Genomic DNA, 22,458 nt, shown 5'->3' on the forward strand with positions numbered 1-22,458 from the left:
CAATTACTGTGATGAAAGACTTAGAGAGAGAGAACCCCATGCTGAAATGAGCCTGGTGCATTTAAAAGTACACCACATTCGGATGTTTAGCCAATTACATGATCAGTGACCAAGAACCAAAAACCGTGACACGCCATCGTCATTCATGCAGCCCCTCAGTTCTGCCCATAGACCTCACACCATTATCCCCAATACTAAGAACATGTAGGAGTGTACCAGCTGATTTACTCATCTAGATTTTGGAACATCCCCAGTCACGTCCCAACATATAATTAAACTGTTGCAAAAGAATCAACTTTGATAGAGAAGTGTATTAATACATTACCATTAGACCTAATTCTCCTGGAGTTCCTGGATCTCCCTGTTGAAAACACAAATTCCACATTAGTGCCGTTGCCAGCATTGTCATGCTTGCCATCAAACTCACACATCTAACCCCCAACCTTCAGGATAATATGCAGAGGATTTTGTTCACATACGTACATTTGCATTCTTCACAATCGAATAATGACATCCTGACATGACGGTTAAATAATAAGTTCATCAGTTGTCCCTTCCCACTTAGTGTGACAGCATTTTCCATATTCTAATCCTTCTCTCTGCCTTGCTTTGGCATTCTGACTGCCTCTATTGTGCACTGGATCTACTCAAATCAAATCAAATCTCCTATTGTTGGGTTGGTTATCCTACCATACCATCTGCATCATACAACTGTTACAGTTTTCCTGGCGTGGCCCTCACCGTCAGACTGGAACAGGAGGATGAGTACAAAATATATTTTGTATTCAGTGCTATTTTATAAGATTGGACAAGTGCTTGGGACACTAGCATTGTGTCATTTAAAACTGATCACTTGAAGCCAAGCCGACCAATTACTGTATTGTTCGCTTTAGTTCATAAGTAAACATATGTGCCTCCATCAGTGATTCACTGAAAGCAGTTATTTCAATCTTGAGTGAGAGCTGCAGCAAGACAAGTTTAATCTCTTGGAAAAATGGAACAACCATAACAAGCTCAATCCAACTGCTGAAATGAGCAACTGGAAGAGTTGAAAACAATAATGACCTAACTTGGAGCAAAAGAGATAAACAACACTTAATATTTTTTCACTCCCGATGTGCATCATGCCAAGAGAACAAAGATCACTTAGAGCCCTGTGAAGGTTTTATGACAGAACATAATTGACATGCTTTTATATTTTAGCTTGAGATCTTTTTCACAGGCTGAATGTACATAAATTAGCACAATGCCATTGACAGGCTTGAACACATGGAAGAGGTTATGTTTAATGGAAAGCAATGGAGTAAACATCGATTCATATAGAGAGGCAGATTCTTGGAAACAGGATCTTTTTTTTCAGCTTGCCATACCCTCATTACAAGGGTTACAAGGATTTCCCCTTGAGGTCATACCCTGGCTAAGGATATGGGCTGTACCCATACTGGTTTCTGAAGAAGAACGTCAACCCAGGGGAAGAATAAATCATTGTATCAGTGGGATACTGAGCTGTAAACTAGTGGGTCCACAGCTCTGTACTCACCGGCTGGCCTGGAACACCCCGGGGCCCGTCCTTGCCCGTGTCCCCTGGAGGTCCCCGGGGTCCTGGGGGCCCTGGGGGGCCAGGGGGGCCTGGAGGCCCTGCCTGACCCTGGTCACCCTGAGGAGCAACACCACAGTCACATTGCTACATGAGAGCATCCCAGACTAAGTCTGTAGTCTTCAGCAGAGGAATGACACAATGGAGAGGTCCCAGTGAAATGATTTAGTGGCTTGGTTACACCGTAAACATGGAGGGGCATTTGCAGCTTTGTATTTTAGTGTCTCACAGCAGATTGTAAGTCAGTAGCCTTATGAGACTGTAGGTAAGCTTTAAACCTTAAGGTTCCTAAAACACTATAAGATATGACATTAAATCAGTCCTGCCGAGACACAAAGAATGAGTGAGTTAATTTATCTTAATTAAAATAATTACTTTGAAATGACTCATTTTCTTACCTAATTTAAATGGGAGTTCATTTATCATCATTTAAACAATTACTTCGAAATGACTCATAACTGTTCAATCTGTTGTAATGAGAAATTTAGTCTAAATCAAGGCATGTTCAATCAGCCAAATATCTGAGGGGGAATTCATTTCACCTTAAAACAAATAAAGTTGTGTTCAAAATGAAACTCTTTTGGGCAGATACAGGCTTCTTGTGATCCAGTCGGCCTGTTTAGTAGCTGGCATGCAAATATAGGAGAGACCAGGGAGAGGTGGTAGGATAGGAGGCCTCATGGCAGGAGAGGGAGAGAGACGGACGAGCGAGGGCAGCCACTACCTTAATGAGCCGGCGCTTTATGAGCTGCTGGTCAGCAGAAAGAAAGCCATGATTGATCTTAGGGAAGACCATCTGAGCAGGTGTGTGAGGTCAAGAGGCCGAGGGTCAAAGGTGAGAAAGGTTGGAGGAGGTCCCAGAAGAACAGGAGGAAGGAGGAAAAGGCAAAAAAAAAAACAACAAACAGATTCGATTAGAGAGGTTCTTTTACGTGACATACAACGCCTTCACGAACGGAGGAGAAATCCACACCCCTTCCCATCCCAGAGGACTGCTCTGGGTCTGCGTTTTCCGTCTTCTTAAATGTGAGAGAGCCCGTAATTAGCCCTCGGGGGTGCTGGGACACCACACTGGGCGGCAGACATGGGAAGTGTGGGAACCTCTCCTCTGTGAAGGCGCTGTCAGCATCACCACAGGGGCTCAGCGCCCAGTCGGACCCGGGGAGGCGCAGACAAGGAGGGCACGGCTGATCTCAAGATCTATCTGGAACCCTGGTCTAATGACTATGAGTATGGTGGTGTCCATTGGTATGTCCTCACTATGAATCATTACTAAAATTATATGGGAGTTTTTTTCTTCACAATCCAGTATGTTTTACAAGGAAGAAGCCCATGAAAACAGTGCCTGGATTTAAATATTTGCGGCAAACCAATAGTATGGACTTTACTAACATTTTGCCACTTGGGTTTTATCGTTTAATGTTCCATATCCGCAAGTTCCTTCCACTCATTTTTAACACCAATGGACATTAGCCAGACCATGCCTTGGTTGTACCAATTCTGGTTCCAATTAGCTATAAATTACTGGGTTATGAAACAATACCTTTGCTTTTAAATGGAAAAAGGGCTGGGGGGTAATGATTGATTGGCCATGATTCATTATATAGTGCTTGGCCTGGCCCTACTCTGTCATCGAACCCACAGCAGTGCCCCCAAAGTGTGTTGTCCACAGGTCTGACCAAGCAGTTGAGCTGCACCAACAAACCTTGACAGTCAGGATCTGATTGCTGTGCAAAGCAGCCAGTGTAGGAGGGCCAGGCACTCCCTATGTGAAACACAGCACAGGATAGCACAACACAGACACACAAAATCCAGACATTCAATACTCATATGAATAGAGATGAGAAGGCAGAAAAGGCTTTGATTAATCTCAAATTTGAAAGTTCAGAGGGTCAAAATAGACTTGATTTAGCCAACCCTTGTTGAGTTGTATTTATCCTTTATTTCGTTTCAGGTTTCTTATGATTGTTATATTTATTTGATTCTGTGGGTTGTGTGACAATGTGTAAAATACACATTCTGTGTTTGTTTGTCTTTCCTTGGTTCATGTCCACTTGAGGTGATGGCATAACAAATAACTTTTGCTCAGTCATTAGTGGAGTAAAATGCAGTATTCAGCTACGCCAAGCTAAGAACACTCGTATGATTGGTGTAAAGACTCAACGATTCAGAATGTGCACGACAAAGACATACATGTAATCCCTTAGCGGAAATTCAATCAAATGGACCTATTTGTTTCTTAAAATAAACCTAATGACATGCTCTGGAGTGAACAATTAGGCAATGACAGGCTTCACTCGTAGACAGGAGACTGTAGTCTACAGCTTCCCGCTAACATTCCCCAGAGTCCAGGAACATTGAAATATTTATTCATGTTTTATTTGGTTCAAGGAATCCAAGCGATGTACAGTAGCAGATTGACTATAATGGTTTAGTGATCAAACTTTTGGATGTCAATTCTGTAATGTATTGCTGGGAATGTTTTCAGATTGCAAATGAAAGTCAATGCAATAGGCATACAGTGCCCATACAGTACTATACATTTACTTTTAGTCATTTAGCAGATGCTCTTATCCAGAGCGACTTACAGTAAGTACAGGGACATTCCCCCTGAGGCAAGTAGGGTGAAGTGCCTTGCCCAAGGACACAACGTCATTTGGCACGGCCGGGAATCGAACTGGAAATATTTCTTAGAGTAAAGAGTTTGAGATCCCAAATACAATGGACTGTCTCAAAGTCAAGTATGTCCAATCAAACACTTGAGGGATTGACCAAAAATACACTCAATAATTTTGCATTGAAGAATACACTATAAGAATGGGCAATTAAGATTATCCATGCCTGGCACAGTATTACAACAATTAGCATCAAATTGGTCTGAAAAGCAATGCCATCCCGCTGTCTTCCAGGGAGTTGGAAGTCATTCAAAAGCTTCATTAGGGGAAGGTAGTAGATCCCAATTACATTCAATCCTGTGTCTGAAAAACAGACCACAGACCATTCCCTGCAGACAATGGCAACACTGTCCAACACTGAGACCAATGTGTGAATATTTCCCATCACAAGTTATTTACAGCCACAAGACATCTTGAGGACAGGAATGGAACCTGGACTCGTGAACAGGGGATTAGGAGGTAGAGACAGGACTGAAGCAACTCGAGGATGGAGAACTGATCAGCAGGAAAGTCTGCCTGGCATATGAAACAGACTCAAGTCGGTTAGCTCTGTACCATTGGTTCGATACATTCTCTAGAAGATAGTGGGACTAAGGGTTGATCCCCCCCACCCCACCTCCGTGTAATGAGATGCCAGTGGTCTGTGTAAGTCCTGGTGACAACACAGTAAGCTTGGGGCGGTCGACCGCACCGTTAGAGAAATGACTTGAGCTGTGGGGAAAACAAATGACCATCTGATCACTGGATCTGACAGAAAATTTAAAAGTATTCCCCTCTAGAGAGGAAAGAACGATCCACAATGTCATTCTCTCCTCCAAGGTATGCATTTCGCAATGGAAAATAATGACATGGTGGTTGACGTAGAATCCCAACCATTTCCAAATGCCTTTGTTTTAATTTCTGGAGTCCCAAGTCATATGTGTGGTATTTGGTTGTGAGCTGCATTCTCGGGACTTTGCTTGCAGCAGCCTGACTGCAATTATAGTAAACACAAAGCCTGATACAGGGAGAATCTAAAACAGAATGCCGATAGCATGGCATTAACATGCCAGATCAAATGTCCCCCTTTACCACCACACACACACACACACACACACACACAGCATACAGTCCCCATCACCATGTAGTGTGCCATTATTCCACAAAAATCTGTGGTGTTGATTATCTGTCCTGCATGCAGATGGATTCAATACATTTTTGAAATGTATGCCACATTCATTGAAACCATCAAGCTTGGCATCTACCCTGTCTCTCATCAGCGTTATCTCCAGTGAATCATGTTGAGGCTTCGGATTACTTTGGCAAACAAGAGTTATGCAAAGTTCATAAACTCTATTTAAATCTTGGACATTGGAGGAACTGCCTCAATGAGGCACAATTTCTGAGAAAGATTGTCCCTTTATTAAATTCCAGAGCCACATACAACATACTATGGCTCACCTCGAAGCCAGGGAACCACAACCCAATACAAAGGTTACAGCACAAGAAGTTCCTTTAGATAAGCCTCTCGTTATGACATAAGAGTCTCTGGTGGACAACTGTCATTAGGGTTAGAACACACCTGCCTCGGTGTTGGCCTCGGCCGCTAACACACATTTACTCACATTGCTGGAAATAGACCTGAGCAGTAGCCAAACGTCCGTTGGTGTAAACCAGTATATTTTAATGGGCTGCTTGCTTAACCTTTGACCCGGGGACCTGGCCCTGACCTGAAATGGGTGACCCTGACATATGTGGACCAACGGACGGAAGTGACCGTCTGTGAAAGTCTCTCCTGGGGGGTCTGAAGGAGTGACCATGTGGCAGTTCTAACGAGTCCTCTGAGGTGCTCCCTTGACTGGTCCTGAACCACTGCCCTACCCAGGAAGGATGAGTTTCCACACACACACACACACACGCCGGGACATTAAAGACAAACTCACAACAGCATATATTCCATATAAAGCCGTAAGTTGATACTGATGTTAAACTCTACTGAAGTTTAGGGCTCCACTCATTAAGCTTCACTCATTAGGCCAATTTTCCTGATATAGCTCCATTAAATTGGTCCAACTAATCGAATGTGAAGTCAAAATGTCATCCTATTAGCTAACGTGATTGGTGGTAACCAAGCCTGACTGTCCTTAAACAAAGTCCTCTACATGGATGTGACATGTGATGCATATCTGTGTGTGTTTGTTGTGTGTCTACATGTATGTCTGTGTATCTTGGGGGAAACATTTTTCAGACCATCACATTTATGTGAGGCCCTTGCGATCGGTCTGTTGACTAGTCTGAGTTACGCTACGGCTACACCAAGCGCGGAAATTCTGACGCGCGGAAAAAGAACGTTCACGGAGCGGATCTTTTATTTAGCCGGCTACACTGGACGCGTCAAAGATTTACATTTAAGATGAATCCGTTATCTGTTTTTCTGTGTTTGTTTACCAGACTCTTATACATTTTCCGCACGGAAATTTCGTTTTCGCGTCTGGTGTAGCCACTGTCATTGCTTACAATGTATTAGAACTCTGCTGAGTCCACACTGCGTCCGCAAGGCAAAATTTCCGTGCTTGGTGTAGCCACGGGGTTAGAAAGTTAATGGTTTTACAACATTTTGGGTGACTCCATATCCTGGGTTCAAAGGGTACAAATTATGTACCAGCCCAGGAAATTCTATCTGGGGAGAGGGGTATCTGTATCTTAACCCAATTAGAGAGCTATTTGCCTGGTGAGCGGTGATATATTATTTCCCTGCTTCACTCATGGACTGCTGTTTGTGTATGTTTTACCTGATTCAGCCAGGAAATACCGTACAGCTTCAAGAAATATTCTGTTCTCAGTTTCTACTTATTCTGGCTGTTATCAATCTTTAAAAAAATCCAAAAAAATTTAGGTTTGGCATTACCGGTTTGGCACTAATCAAATAAATGACAATGTTTGTTGTGACGGTAGTTTGTGGTGACGGTAGTTTGTGTGACCATTGTAACCTAGCAGTTGCTTCGAAGTTTGATGTCTGATGAGATTGGATAAATAAATCTTATTGTTTGAAACTAGAATATATAAGAATGTCTTTGCTATTGTTCCTCTGTCCCTGAGTTAAAACCTAGGGGTTTAAATGAGCTCTCTAATTTCTACAGAATTTCTATTGGAAAATAGATAAAGTAATGCACTTGGGAGTTGGTTATGCAAAACAAATTTTCTTACTACACCTGATGCTCCACTTCTATCAAAATGTTAAACTAGACAGCTGAATATGATTATAGTTTCCAAAGTGTTGAGTTTTGAAATAATTCTTGAGTAATTACAGGGAAGGAGATAATGTCAAAGTCTTTATTTTGGTGGCAATTCGATTCCACATCAATCTGCCACTGGAGCCAGAATTAGAACAAGCAACAATGTCAAAAATGAACATTTTTGCCTGCCTAAGTAGGATTTCTATTCATTGTTTCTGTATAATATTTGTAGTTTGGCCCAACCAGCTCTGCTTTTCAAATAAAGAGTCTTGTTGTGTTTGGCTGTAAAGAGAGAATAGTATCCCTGGAATCCCATGAATCTCAAACCTTTTACCCACAATTCTGCTGAGGGAGACATACAGTAACACCAAGTGACATTCATCAGCCAATCAGAAAAGGACAAGGAGTCGGAGTAAACCACATACCCGCGGCCCCTGGTCTCCTTGATCCCCCTGCAAGAGGCAAGAAGAATTCATCTTAAAACACCAAGATCGACCAGACACATTGAGTGCACACACACACACATACAAACACACGCAAACACACACAAACACATGCACGCAAACATATACACACACACTACCACAGAGGAAAATGGTTGAGGCATAATTCAAAACACATTGATGAGGAAAAATAATACACCCAACCTCAACTATTCATTGTGGTTGAGAGTAAAATCACTTATGATAACACAGACTGACATGAGTAAGGAAGGAGAGAGAGTGGGAGAGGAGTGTCTGTGGGCCTGTAACCTAGGAGAGGGGTGTCTGTGGGCCTGTAACCTAGGAGAGGGGTGTCTGTGGGCCTGTAACCTAGGAGAGGGGTGTCTGTGGGCCTGTAACCTAGGTGAGGGGTGTCTGTGGGCCTGTAACCTAGGAGAGGGGTGTCTGTGGGCCTGTAACCTAGGAGAGGGGTGTGTGGGCCTGTAACCTAGGAGAGGTGTGTCTGTGGGCCTGTAACCTAGGAGAGGGGTGTCTGTGGGCCTGTAACCTAGGAGAGGGGTGTCTGTGGGCCTGTAACCTAGGAGAGGGGTGTCTGTGGGCCTGTAACCTAGGAGAGGGGTGTCTGTGGGCCTGTAACCTAGGAGAGGGGTGTCTGTGGGCCTGTAACCTAGGAGAGGGGTGTCTGTGGGCCTGTAACCTAGGAGAGGGGTGTCTGTGGGACTGTAACCTAGGAGAGAGGTGTATGTGGGGTTGTAACCAAGGAGGGGGGTGTCTGTGGGGCTGTGTATGAGAGGAGAGGGGAGGGGAGGGGGAGACCCAGAATCTTCTGGATCTGTGCCCTGGGCTTCATTTCTGTGGGTGGAAGAGGGTCTCCTGAAGATGACACTTTGATGAGGCTGACTTTCGTGTGAGGGTAAGAGTTTGAGTTTGCATAAGGAAGTAGTTTTATTACACGTTATGAGTTGAAACCAAGTAGGTCTCTGTTCAAAATCATGGAAAACAACTAACTTTTAGTCGCTGTGTTGATGTGCGTGTGTGCGTGTGTGCAAATGGCCCTCTTATCGTAAATACATTTAAAAGCTGGATAGGAATATTTTCCATACTCTTTACCAGGATGTGTGAAATATTAAAGTGAAATACATGAAAATACGTCTTTGAGTTCATTCAGTATCAGCAGTTCTCCCAGCTATTCTTTTTGCCCACATAATTTGGGAAAAATGTTACATTTGTGAGCCATACTGAAGAGACTTATACCAGCAGTTTTGTGAGGACGTATAAGGATTTTGGATGACGCTCGACAGTGTATATTCCCAGTGTGTGTTTGAGTTTGTAGAGAGCTCATGCATCTGCATGGTTCTACTCTTCGTGGACAGAAGGGTACTGTAGGCATGGATACAAATTGGTTCCATGGTCCTAGAGAATAATAAAGAGACAGTGTGGTTCCTTTCCCCGGTCCACTGCAATTTTATGGAGGAGTGCTAAGCGAAGCATTTAAACACTTCAGTTTGAGCCCTGGTGTTTGGTCATTAATGTACTGTACTGTGGATTTGTGAACGACGTGAGGATTTAAATATTCAGAGGCTGAAACTTGAGGTCAGGGTGACTTAGCGTCTTAAATGGCAACGGCAGAATACCATGCAAAACTACATTCTTTATACAGCAGTTAAATTGGGAGATAGACTAAAATCATGCTTTTAATATGGTTTCATGTATGAGAGAGAGGAAAATGCCAGAGAACTCTGGAGACATTCAATCTCATGCCAAAGCAAGAAAATGAGTATTCAGTCAAAACATAAGGTCAGTAAGGTCATCATCACTTCTTCTACCTCTGGCATTTGACATTCATTACATTTTGTATTCAGCAATGCTTGTTGGCCTACCTTGTCACCCTGTGGACCTGGAGGACCCTGTCAGTGGAAAAAAACAAAGTTAAAGTCAGTCCATACTTGGGTAAAATGTCAAATTAAGCATGTTTTGTGTACTAAGTGCAGTACCGGCACAGGCTCCTTAGGAAACATACAAATGAAACAAAATCAATTGTGTTTACTCAAAAGGCACAAATCCAACAGTGTTCAACCATGTGTTCAAAAGTCAACGGCAAACATATTACCTCAACGAGGGGAACACTTAATTCGCTTGAGCATTTTACACAACAGTTTCTGGGCGTTGCTTAGATGGCCCACATTCCGATGGTTGTCAATCAACTGGCGAGGCTCCTGGGTGGGCCTTGTAAAAGAACATGGGTGGGTGAGAGACCTTGAGGGCAGAATGCCCATCCATGCACCCCGTACGATCCTAATGAGCTGGCCTTGTAACCCCACAGTGTTTCACGCTTGGGTTCTCCTCCTCCAACTAGCACCTGACCAGAGCACACCAACGTTTGTTGACCTCCACAGCAAACCTTGTCTCAACCGACATCTGATCACAAATGTCTGTAGATGCCTCACTACACATTCAGTCGCACGAGTGATCTCCTCCTTTCAGACTGTCTTGCGATGTTCTTGAACTGCAGAGACAAATCTATGCACTGGTTACGTTCCAGACTGAAATCAGTTGACTGACAGTTAAAGTCGTATTCTGGGTTATTTTTGGTCTGTCCTAGGATAGCAGCTTTGTAGACACAGACTCCTGTTGGCACACTATGTAACAATTTAGAATGGAAGAACTCCAAGAGGTATTGCAGCCATCCTCCCCAGCCAAGTTCCAAGGCTGTTCTAAGGAAGGCAGGCTCCATCCAGGTCAGCCCCCATGACCTCCACACCTCGTCCTGGGACATGCAGGTCTCCGTCAGCAGAGCTGATGACAGGGACTTTCATGAAGTGTCAATCATTTTGCCGGACGCATATTTTCGTTGGCTTTAAACAAAATGGCTTTAACATCCGAAAGAATCGGTCTCCTTACTCCAGCTGGTTGGAATTCTCCCAATGTGTCTGCTGTATGGTTGGTGAGGTGGCCAACTGGTAGTGTAGTTGTCCTGGAACAGTTGTTAGGGACCATTCCCCTAGTTTCATGCAAGGGGCCACACACACTCAAAGGTGTTCCCCTGGTTTTCCCTGGCATCATATTTAGAGAGGCACGGTAGACTTGTAAACAAAACAGCCCTTCCCAAGACTCTTGATTGCCCTCGGAGAGAATGAGAGACCGTTTGAAGGACAATGATATACTGTAGGATATTTTAGGGATATAGTCAAGACCTAAAGTAACAACTCTATCCTGATTGGAACACCCAAGTAGGTGTACATTCATATTCCACTTGGGCTCTATTGTTTCAGGTGGGGAAAATGGCTTGGGGCGAGTTAGCATCCATTGACAAGCTACTGCCATAAACATACAAAGTGTTGGATCCGAAACATAACAACCGATTGCAACTTTAACACAAGGCTGTCAAACAGATTTTGCTGGCATCCAGCACTTCGCTTCATTTCTTTTAACAGAGCCGTTGGTTCATGAGACTGCTGTACACATTAGTTAACAACTTCTGGGCAGAAACAGTTAGTGGAAAGAAATGAAAATCCAATCACTTTACATGACTAAACATTTAATTCAAGTTGGGTTGTTATATAATCACTGTGGCAACATGGTGGAACTTGCTCAAAGGACTGAAATCAATTTGAATGTTTTCCTCATAATTAAAATTCCCCAATAGTCTTTGTTCAGTATGATTCAACTCAAAGCACAAGGTTTGATGAATTAGAGTTTTTTAGTCATCGGCTGTGATTTATACTTTCAATGTTTTTCAAATTATCAGCCAAATCAGTGTTACAGATTGTTCTTTGTGTGCTATGGTCCTGTAACATACACTTATTCTCAATAGGAGTTTGCTTCCATTTGGTCACAACGTGTGGAGACCGATATCCACACCTGCTCATAGTACTGGACAACATGTAGAGACTGCAGTCTGACATGAACCACACCTGCTCACTGTACTGTAGCCTACTGTGTTGCTCATCACAGGGACAGGCAGGCAGACCTGGAGGAGCAGGCCCAGACCTGGCCTGGAAGAGCAGGCCCAGACCTGGCCTGGAGGAGCAGGCCCAGACCTGGCCTGGAAGAGCAGGCCCAGACCTGGCCTGGAGGAGCAGGCCCAGACCTGGCCTGGAGGAGCAGGCCCAGACCTGGCCTGGAGGAGCAGGCCCAGACCTGGCCTGGAGGAGCAGGCCCAGACCTGGCCTGGAGGAGCAGGCCCAGGCCTGGCCTGGAAGTATAGGAAGAGCTTTTCATTGGGGTAATTCTCCCCAACTACTCAAATATTTGGACAAATATTACCTCACTATATTTGGTCATGAACGGTTGGGCCTGTAAAGCCATGGGTTACTCCTTCCATTTAGCTAACTAAATGTCCTCCTCCGCCAGTGGCTCGCAGTAAGTAGCTCGTTTAAGGAGAAACTCAAAGAAGGAGAGCATGATGAGAAAAAACTCAAAAGAAAAATGAAAGAAACACAATCAGGGCCAAACCAACTCCACGTAGCTACTCCAATCTGATCATGTAACTTGACCCACTTAATACCAGAACAGAACAGTAAAGGTAGCTAAACAAGACGTCCTGGCTTTCATTTGATACGTATGGACTGCCTGTTGTTGCTGGAATGAAATATGAAGTAGTGCACTACGATTACAACTTTCTTTATAACATCTGCATAGGTATGGTTTGGCTTAAGAGTTGGAGACTAGCCACTGTTAGAGACTATGAGAATCAACTGGGGAAAAAGGTTGTCTCTGGAACTTATCTCCCAACAAAATCAGTTTCTCCCAGAAGACATGGTTTTGCTCATGTCTGATTTAAAGTAATTAAGACCATAAAGATGATCTATTTTTCTCTATTCATCTCGAGGAAGATAATGTTCTGTCATTAGCGCTAGACAGAAGCAGATTGCCTTGAGGAAGGTTAATAACGAACCGAGCCAGACAGCCTAACCAGCTATTATCACTCTGTATAAGACTGGAGCCGCCAATCCTCTCACATGTTGACAGGCCCCAGCAGATGCCAGAAACCTGGCATCCCCACGTCAGGGCCCGAAACAATCCATATTTCAACCTCCTGTTCTCCTATCATTTTCCCAAAAATGGGATGGATGAGAGTTGGACAGCGTAGGCCCAAGTCTGAAGCAAAAGGGCTGGATCCCTTCCACTGTTTTCACCCTTGTTGACACGAGAGAAATTGCTCTCGCAGATTTGGCCGCGCGATTCAGGGTCCGATCTCGCAAAACGATCCACTTAATCCATGGGGTTGCGAGTAGTCAGGCGTCTATGCGCAACTTCAGTCGGGAGCTGTCCTGGTTTCCATTGGAGCAGCAACCTGCTTGTGTGTATCGAGGTTTGTTGAATCCATCCATCAAACTGAATGTGCATCCCCATGTAAAAGGACCGGAGCCAACTGGACTGCCTGGCTGCTGCTGCTGAGCACTGTTTGCCACATGGAACAAATCATTCCACCCTGAAGCGCTGGCATCCTGAAGTGCACAGGCTAACGACTATTACTTTAACAACCTCCGTCTTTACTGCCTCCTTACTTTTTGGGGGTTTTCAAGCGGCGACGCAGCATTAGCGAGCGCCGTGCGTGTAGGAAACTCACAAACGCAAATGCCCCCCTCAGCCCAGATAGGCAGCAAAAGCTAGGGAGTCAAATTCTAAATTGAACCAGAAGCTTCGACAATGTGCTCTGGTTCTTTTGATAGAGAGAAGGAAATGTTTGGAGAAGCTCAAAGGCATATGACTCGGGGATTCGAGCAGGACTCATTCAGGTCACCTTTGATATTTGTCAAACTCTCTGGGTGTTGGAAGAAACATATATGGCACGCTTCAGCAACAAAGTAACACCTATGTTACAAGGGGGCCTTCCAGCCGTGGACACCCAGCACCCAACCTGATATTGGTGAGAATGGGAACATGTACACATAGCAGATCATAACAAACCCTGTACATTGCAACTAACACCAGGGAGACAGTTATAAATCATGGCCATCAAGAGATGTGTAATTTGAACTAGTCTTTCCACCTTCAAGGAGAATGTACCTGGCACACAAATTTCACTATATATATATAGCCATTATATTTTCAATTCTGTTCTTTATTTATGAAATGGGCCATTTCCTTTCCCCTTTGGATGGTTTGTTTTAGATTGTCTGCTGTCTTCTTAGTCTGTTGACATCTAACAGGCTTCAAGTAAACTGGCTCATTTGCTTGCTAAATAAATGCTAGGTTTCCATCCTATTTCTGAAAACCGAAAAAACTAATGCTGTCTCAAGAGAGCCGTCAGAACAAACAAACAAAGCCATTACAGTCAGTAAGGCGAGGCGAGGCGGTAATTGTGTAAAGTGCAGCATTTCCGGACAGAGGACTAAACAGCAGTGTCATGGTGATTCCTTGACGGACAGAGAAGGAGCCGGAAGTAAGAACCCAGAATATACCTCAGGTCCCAGTTAGTTGTGCATGGGAACCCTCAATCATCTACCCAAGGCCCCAGGGCGGGAGGCTTGTGGGGGACAAGGAGGACTAGGAGCAGCATGGGCAGGAGCTGACGGCCACAAGTGGCTGGTGCTCGTCAGAGGAATCTGGACACAGAGGTTAGGCAGGGATAGGAAAACCACACTGGAAAACTGACTTGGGAATGGCATCTGGTTCCCATATCCACAGTGTAGCACAATTAGCCTGCATAAAAAGGATTTATTGTGTGTATATCCTTGTGTATATGCTAACCCTAACCAGTGTGTGGATAGAGAATACTGTGTGTTTGTGCCGACTAATGGGAGATTGTGATCACGTGTGTGTGTGTATATATACATGTGAAAATATGCAATGTGTGTGTGCATATGTGCGTGTGTGTGTACGTGTGTGTGTGTGTGTGTTTAAAGCATGCTTTGCAGGGTAGCATCATACACATCCTCCAGGCTCATCATAGCTCTCTGGCATTCATGCTAATTAGCGAGGTCACCTTGCATTTGGGAGGCAGTTCTGTCTGACAGACCCGAGGAGGTGACTGGCTGGGGCTGCCTGGTGAAACAACTGTTCATTCTGGAGCCTTATTCAGGAAGTTGTCAGCCTACATAATGACCCATGACCTGTCAAGCTGAGACACGTCATGTCAAACATGATATAGAGACCGAACTTTGACGTACAGAAGGAGCTACCTTATTTAATCAATCCTAACAATAACTCCTTATAATTAAACTAGTAATAAGTAATTGCTTATTATTACCTCAAGTGCCAGTGTCAAGTGTATTTGATTTATTTTTTACTGTGAAACCAAATGGCAAAACAGCAGGATGGTGTCAAGTTGTTTAAACAGCCTCACTTTTTTTGCCAGCAGAGGAACAAGCTCCACTGAAAAGCTCAATGTGAAGAATAGACTTGACATGTGAAAATCAACGCTCTTCATGTGGTCACGTCCACAGCCAGCAGCCGCCTCAAGCCACGCTGGGACCCCTCGTGAGCAGAAATGAACTGTCATGTCAGATTGCACATTTAAAGCCTCTGTGGGAAAAACTAATTTGACATGTGTGTGTGTGTGTGAGAGAGAGTGTGAGTGGGTGGGTGTATATGCATTAAAGGGATTCCTTTTGTGAATAATGAGTTAACACTTGAGTAATTAAGGATGTGGCAGATTTGCATCGGTTGAGTTTGGGTTATGGTGGTCATATGAATTTCCTTTCTTTTGAGGTTTTCCCCTACCACAAATCCCTATATAAAACATCCTTTTTTTTCATTCTTCGATTTCGATGCATAGCACACCAATGTTCATACTGAAAAACGAAAATGTCTCAAGTTTTTCTCGCAGAGTGGAACTCAACTCTCATCTAAACTCAGGGCATGTAATTTCCTTGTCTTTCATGCAGATACCGCAGCGCTCACTACCTGGAAGACGCACCCTCACACACATATACACAGCCCCCCCCCCCCCCCCCCCCCCCATGTCTGATACAGTCCCCAGGAGCAGGAGCGATCAAAGTCCAACCGGAGAATGTTTTATTAACAGGTGGTGGGGTGCATTATGGATGAGGGGCGAAGGCCCCTGCATCTTCGTCCCTGCCACCCCGGATGCATAATTCATACGCAGGGACGGATTGCTACCTGCCGCCAGCGGCTCCAATCTCAGCTGCTCTCTACAGAAACCGGCAGAGGTACTGTATAAAGAGACGACCGCATCGATGAAAGGCAACCACTGCCGATGATATCCGGGGTGAAAGGGTGAATGTGCTTGCCGGATGATGAGGTATTTGCATAGGTGACCTGCGGCAGAGCATGGGCGCTTCCGTTCCAGCTTCTTGCCACAGGGACCTCAAATGACTAATGTCTCGTTGCACCGCAGGTTGATCCCCATCAGCTGAATGAACTCTGCTAGCACTGCAAGCCCCTTACACGGCGGATCAGCTACCCAAACGGACTGTAAAAGTCTAGTTGATAGAAGCTTAACTTGGAAACATCCCCTCTGTTACAATAGCAAGGCCGCAGCAGATTTGATAGAATTGTATTCTGCGGAAAGCTTTCGATCAGGTGGAACCGCGAGGGAAGAAAAGGGGAGCGAGAGACTGAGATTTCATGCGTGGCTTAGTGCTAAATCGTGCGCAGCACAGTGGCAGGTGCCAGGCCCCGGATCAGACGTGTTGAAGTTGAAGAGGCCTGCGTTGCTTCGTTCTCTTGATGCACAGATGCAAACGGAAACGTCGGAAGTTCCCTTTTATATCAGCGTAAGAAGAGCAACGACTTTTCTTGGTTTTCTCTGTCCAAGCCTCTAACTATCAAACAGCTCACTCAACCAATATTCCACAGGACTTTGCAAATTGTTTTCAAAGACACGGAATACATTAGAGCCTATTTGACAAAGGTCCTTGCAGGATCTTCGTAGATTATCAAGTAGAGGAAAGGAAGGGAGAAATTGTCCAATAAAAACAAAGCGGATCTGTTTTCCATGTCTGAATGGTACACATTAGCTGTGTGTCCCAGTGATTTGTGATTAACTGGAGTCCCTCTCAGACCACAGGTCTCTGTCTACTCAACAGCGTTAAGTGACAGTAAAGCCAGGAGGCAGAGAGGCTGGTAATGAAAGCACCAGAACTCATTCGTTCAGTTCGGAACACCGGGTACAAATTAGCCAATGTTCCTCTGAGACAGTCCTCTTGATATGCAAGCGAGGCAATGTGTTCTCTCTATGTTCCCAGGTTGGGCATGACTAATAAGAAACTACATGAGATAATTAGGCACCGTTTCTGAATAATGTAACTCTGGTTTATTCTATCCTGAAATAGATTCAGTGACTGATGCTCAATAATGTTCAGGGCCTAGTATTCATTTGCTAAAAGACACTTTGATTTGTAGAGTTTTACGGTACATACTACAGACAGAGACAATATATCCTGTCTGTTTTAATAGTAACGAGGCCTGAAGACATTCATTACTGCCTATTTTGTTTTTGGAAGTGAGTTCAGAGAGTAGGGTTGCCATAATACATGGTTGCCAGCTACACATCCCCCCCCCCCTCCCCTCTTTAAAACCAAACCCCTGCCAGACGATTCTACCGCCAATTCATGCTGCATAAACTTAAGGCACTGGTCTGGTGGTCAGACCTTTATGAAAATAATCCGTGTTTTCTATCACATAAGTTTGAGGGGGCTTTATTTAGTTCATCTGGCAAAATGCAACTAATGGAATGGAATTGTCCCAAGTGCAAATCCTGTCTACCCGACACAGGATGACAATTTAAATCAGTTGCACCAAAAGTGTCCGAGGGAAAAGGGATCCTCCTCTGACCTGGTCTGCAGAGGCCTGATAAACCACCTACAGCCAGCAGGCTGTATGTCAGAGAGGTCCAGGGAAGCAAGACCTGCCGGGGGGGAGGGGGGGGGGAGATGAGAGACCACCTGCACCCTCTCCCAGACCTCCAGGAGCAACAAGCAGCGAAGGAGGCGTGGCCGATTCACTTACCACTTTTACAGTGTGGTCGGCACACGCCATTTTACCTATTCAATCTCGCTCGCCCTCGGATTCTATAAATTATTTTAACAGAGCGCACGCACACAGGGCACGGCTGACCGCAAATGGTCGGAACCCCTGTGGTTATACATGGGTCTGTCTTCATCTTCCAGAGTTTTCCATCTGTAGAAGGGAGGCCTTTCTGTGATCACTCTGCACATAATGAAGTGAGATGCTCTTTTTGGGCGCAGGGACCTGGCAGGGAAGGGAAACGCGCTGGTTGGTAGCGTGGCCTATTACAAACCATGCTGCCTGGATGAGAAGATAGATTTACTATTAGGGGCAGGCATGGGTGAAAATATTATTTTAATAATATAGTCGAATTACACAGTGGAGTTTTTCTTGTACAGTATTTACAGTGTATATATAGATCCACAAAAGAGCTTATGTTTGAGGTTATTTTTTCCTGGATTCGCTATTAAGCAAGTAGAAACCCCAAAATCGCAACTTTGAGCATAGAAATGTTCCCCACGCCGCTATGATGTGTGATTGTGACTGGAATTAATTAAATTCACTCCACGTTCTCATGGTAATTATTTTGGTGTAAGGCGAGGTCTCTGCCATGGAAATCCCACGGCTTGTCTGGGATCCAGGAAAGGGAACATGGGGTTGGAGGCTTTACCTGTGCATCACCACTCTTAGACAAGCTGGAAAGTCAGGAATACTTACTGGAGGTCCTGGAAAAGAAGAAAAGCAGAGAAGAATAAGTGTTAGTACACATTGCAACAGCCACCACAGACAGCACTGCAAATGGTATTTCTGATATTATAAGGGTTTGAGTCAGGCAGCATCACAGCCACTAACAAGTTCGAATATACCAAGAAACTACCATAACCCCCACCTTCAGTGATATACCTGGCATTCTGGCATGCTGTCATGTAAAACTCATCCCTGGTATCTTCATCCGACCCTTTTATATTAACAACAGTGACTGAGAGGCTGGGGACATGACTGTTTTAATGGAGGGGGCTCTAATTTCACTGCGACACGGGTTTGCACGCTTGTTAAAAATGCACCCCTTCTTTTGCAAGGTGCTACTCCTGTCCTTTCCCCCCAATTACCAGTGCTCAAAGGGCTTGTTGCCGTGGTAGCTTGGGCCTCACTTCAGAACCGTGCAAATCATCCGTGGTCTTTATGTTCTTATTAGTGAGGACCAGCTGCAGGAAGGTCGGCCTTCTATGAGACACTTCCACTTCTGACTGGAGGCAAACCCAGCTACACGTCGCCTATGTTAGAAAACCCAGAGGGATACAGTTCATTACCTTCGTTTAATGAATTGTCAAGTAGCTATTTACCAAATTCTGTTTTTGGAACCAGCAGGCACAAGATGGATGGCAGGAACACAGTGTGATGTCATTGCCTTTAGGTCACATCCACAATCAAACGCCATGGAACTCTGCCAAGGTCTGCGGGAGAACGTTGACTAAACGCCTTTTCGAGATATATGATGATCGATGGTTTATAAACGCATGTTAGACTATCCGCCATCAAAGCGAGTCAGTCCAGTCTCATTATTCTCCATCTATTAGCACAGCTTCGAAACAAGTTCCTACTTCCCGTCTCTGTTTTTCCCATCTGTTATTGACAACACAGAGTCACCGACAGGGAGACTGTGAGCTCACCAGACATGTATGAGGCGCATGTCCGCTCACATCTGACCAAGGAAGTCGCTATCGCTCTTCCGACCTGACGTAGAGGCTGCATCGAGGTATTCCGCAGCTGTGCATGGGTCATGTTGAACACCTCTTCCTTTTAACAGAGAGTGCTCTTATCGTGTGTGCATTTCAAGGGAGAGTTACATGTGTGAAGTCTCTTTTCAATGCTTTATTTGTTGTTGCAGGGGCCGATATCATCGTCCTAGATCAGCTAACAATGTCAAGGCCAAACCATAGTATTTGACCCAGCCCTGCTATTGTTTAGCATGTGCCAGTGACTGTCTCTCTGTCTCTCTCTCTCTGACCTACTCTCAAAGGAGTTGACTGCAAAGCGTGTGTCATAGCTTTAGCCCACCTGACCTGCCAACAATTAGCATGTCTGCCATGTTGGGAATCAGGCTACTATCCATAACACAATGGGAAGGATTATGTTCTACTCTATCCTCTTAATGACGTAGATTGCTGTTCTTGTGTTCACATACTCTAGTATAGTCACATATTCTTTTTAATGGTTGGACGAGCGCACTGCTGATACAAAGGATGATGCCCTGATAATTGTTCTCCATCCCGACCTTTCAAAACCTACACCAAACCATCAACTACATAAGCAGCATGGTCTCTCTGCCCTACTGCATCATATATCGCAGCTTGGGCAGAGGTCTTTGCATCACTGTTCCAAATGCACAAGATATCCTATGGTTTCAGTATGTTCGATGCCTGCGGTCGGCGATGGATTTTGATCATCTACTTTCGGACTTTTACAAAACAGCCAGAAACATTTTCCAGCGGCTTTGTAGAACTATGGTGAGGAGCCCCAAACCCTAATCCTCACCCACTCCACACTCCACTAACCCTAACTGTAATATTGAACGGACATTTTGCTTTTTTGGCAACAGTTTCTTGTGTGTTCTTATGAGCAGCCCATACTGTATAGTTATGACTGAGTACAGTCAGTTAAAGTTAAGTCTCCAACCCTTGCAATTATACATATGTTTAAATAAATGGGCTGAAATGCATAAAAAGAGAAAGAATAAGGTAATATTTGGGCCGTTTGAAATGCAGCCCCACAACAGATCAGCTCTTAGTCCTGTGACTTTCAAGCTGTCATTGGGAGTTAGCAGCAACGTGCAAGGAAACAAAATGATCTGCTTTTTGTATCAGCGTCTGCCTTCATTTCCTTGGTCGCAGTCTAACCACTACCTTATGCCTCTCTCCCCCTCCAAACAGGGACCTCGCTTTGGCCTGTCACTCTAATTTGCTTTTACGAGAGCCAATACCTTTGGTCCAAGGGATTGGCTTTTGTCGAGCACTATGAAGTCTCAACATGGGGGTGCCGCAAGGCTCCAATGTCCATTATGGCTCCTTATTAGCCCTTATTAGCCCTGCACGTTGCGGTGTGCAGACCCACATGCCTGTGCTGCTGATTCAATTTCGTATACCATATTCACAACTCCACGTAGCCACACCACAAACAGGTCTCCCTCACATTCAGGGACTGCGCTGAACTGAATATGACATGCCCGCTCCATAAAGGGTGAGATAAAAATCTGAGAGAGAGAGAAAAAAAGAGAGAGTGAAAGAGAGAGTCTTCCTTGGAGGTCGAGTGAACTCCAAATTGTCCTTAACAATAATAAATGCTAATGGAAACGGCCAATCATTCGACTTGAACTGTAAGGCACTCCCTGGAACATTCCACCCACTGCGGTCTTCAGAAATGTCTGTCTGTCTCAACAACAGACAGGAAAAGTCCACAACTGCATTGAAATTGTGCGTATCTGACAAACGCTTCACACACTCACTCACCAGGTTCTCCATTGCGACCTCTTCTTCCACGCTTTCCTTGTGGCCCTGCAGGACAAAAGGGAAATGTTCTGGTCAGTACTCAGAGGAATTGTTCGAGTCAATACTTTTTCTTTCTCTCGTTTCAGCTATTTGATCTGCATTGCATTGTGCATTTCTGCATTCGAGCTGCAGCAACCTAAAGAAATGAGAGAGAAGCCGTGTGAAAATATTGCCTTTGGAGTTTCACACACACCCCAGAATTCCCTGGGTTCATGAAGTATTTAGGCATAACTTTTACACAAACTGATGGGGAAAGGGGGCTCGTACACTCCAACCACAAGAGCATTCCTTTTTGTCTCATCTCTTTTCCCTCGGTTCTATTCTTTTCCACTTGAATGCCTCGACTTCGAGTTCGTTTTTATAGCAGTCATTTCTGATTCAGCCTCTCCCCTTGCACCTCCCTTGAACAGCATCAATCTGTTAATGCTCTACCGGAAGAGTAAAACAATTACACGCATTGTTAAGTTTTACATGCTGGAAAGTCGACTGTTGTTCGTGGATCACTTTCAGTCTCCTGACTGAGGTGCCCCGTGCAGGAAAGTTACGCAGCAGTTTGCATAAGACTGAGCATCTTTTTGGGGGGAAGAGTCATATGCTTTGGTGTTGAAACACATTCTTTGAGTTGGCAATATTTGAGAGTTATTCCAAAGCTATTATTGAATATGTATGATATTGGTGAGTCTGGCTGAAGTCCATAATGATAAGGAAAGCAACAATATGTTGCTCTGTTTACATATGAATTGGGGAGATATTTGAAACCTTCAGTGAGATGTTTTGGCTTTGTGTGATGGAATAGATTATCTCAACACTTTGGATGAAAGGGACCACAGCTCCAGAGTGGTCAGCCATGAAGAAGTCCATCATCATGGGTTTGGAAACAAGATCATATCCAAGTCAACAGAGCAAGAGAGACAGCTATAATATACTGCCGTGTAAAAAGCAGGCATAGGTTTCAGTGCCATGTGACATTTGCTTCTCAACTTGTTCCCACTGTTTGGGAGCGTGGCCCAGGTATACAGGTTTGGGTGGAGTTCGGCCAAGCTTTCAAACCTGGCATGGCTTTCA

General features: G+C 44.5%; 1 protein-coding gene across 1 annotated transcript in view; it reads right to left on the reverse strand.

Moving 5' to 3' along the window:
- Positions 1-22,458, reverse strand: part of LOC136967374 (collagen alpha-1(XXV) chain) — a 112,049-nt gene that overhangs the window by 27,265 nt on the left and 62,326 nt on the right. Inside the window, exons 3-9 of the mRNA XM_067261141.1 lie at positions 21,355-21,399; positions 18,566-18,573; positions 9,811-9,837; positions 7,913-7,939; positions 2,322-2,393; positions 1,541-1,657; positions 326-361 (exon numbers count right to left, since the gene is read on the reverse strand). Of these exons, the coding sequence (XP_067117242.1) occupies positions 326-361; positions 1,541-1,657; positions 2,322-2,393; positions 7,913-7,939; positions 9,811-9,837; positions 18,566-18,573; positions 21,355-21,399 (332 nt within the window). The remainder of the gene's footprint in view (positions 1-325; positions 362-1,540; positions 1,658-2,321; positions 2,394-7,912; positions 7,940-9,810; positions 9,838-18,565; positions 18,574-21,354; positions 21,400-22,458) is intronic.

The sequence above is a fragment of the Osmerus mordax genome, chromosome 23 (genome assembly GCF_038355195.1).
Source record: "Osmerus mordax isolate fOsmMor3 chromosome 23, fOsmMor3.pri, whole genome shotgun sequence".
Classification (NCBI taxonomy): Eukaryota; Metazoa; Chordata; class Actinopteri; order Osmeriformes; family Osmeridae; genus Osmerus; species Osmerus mordax.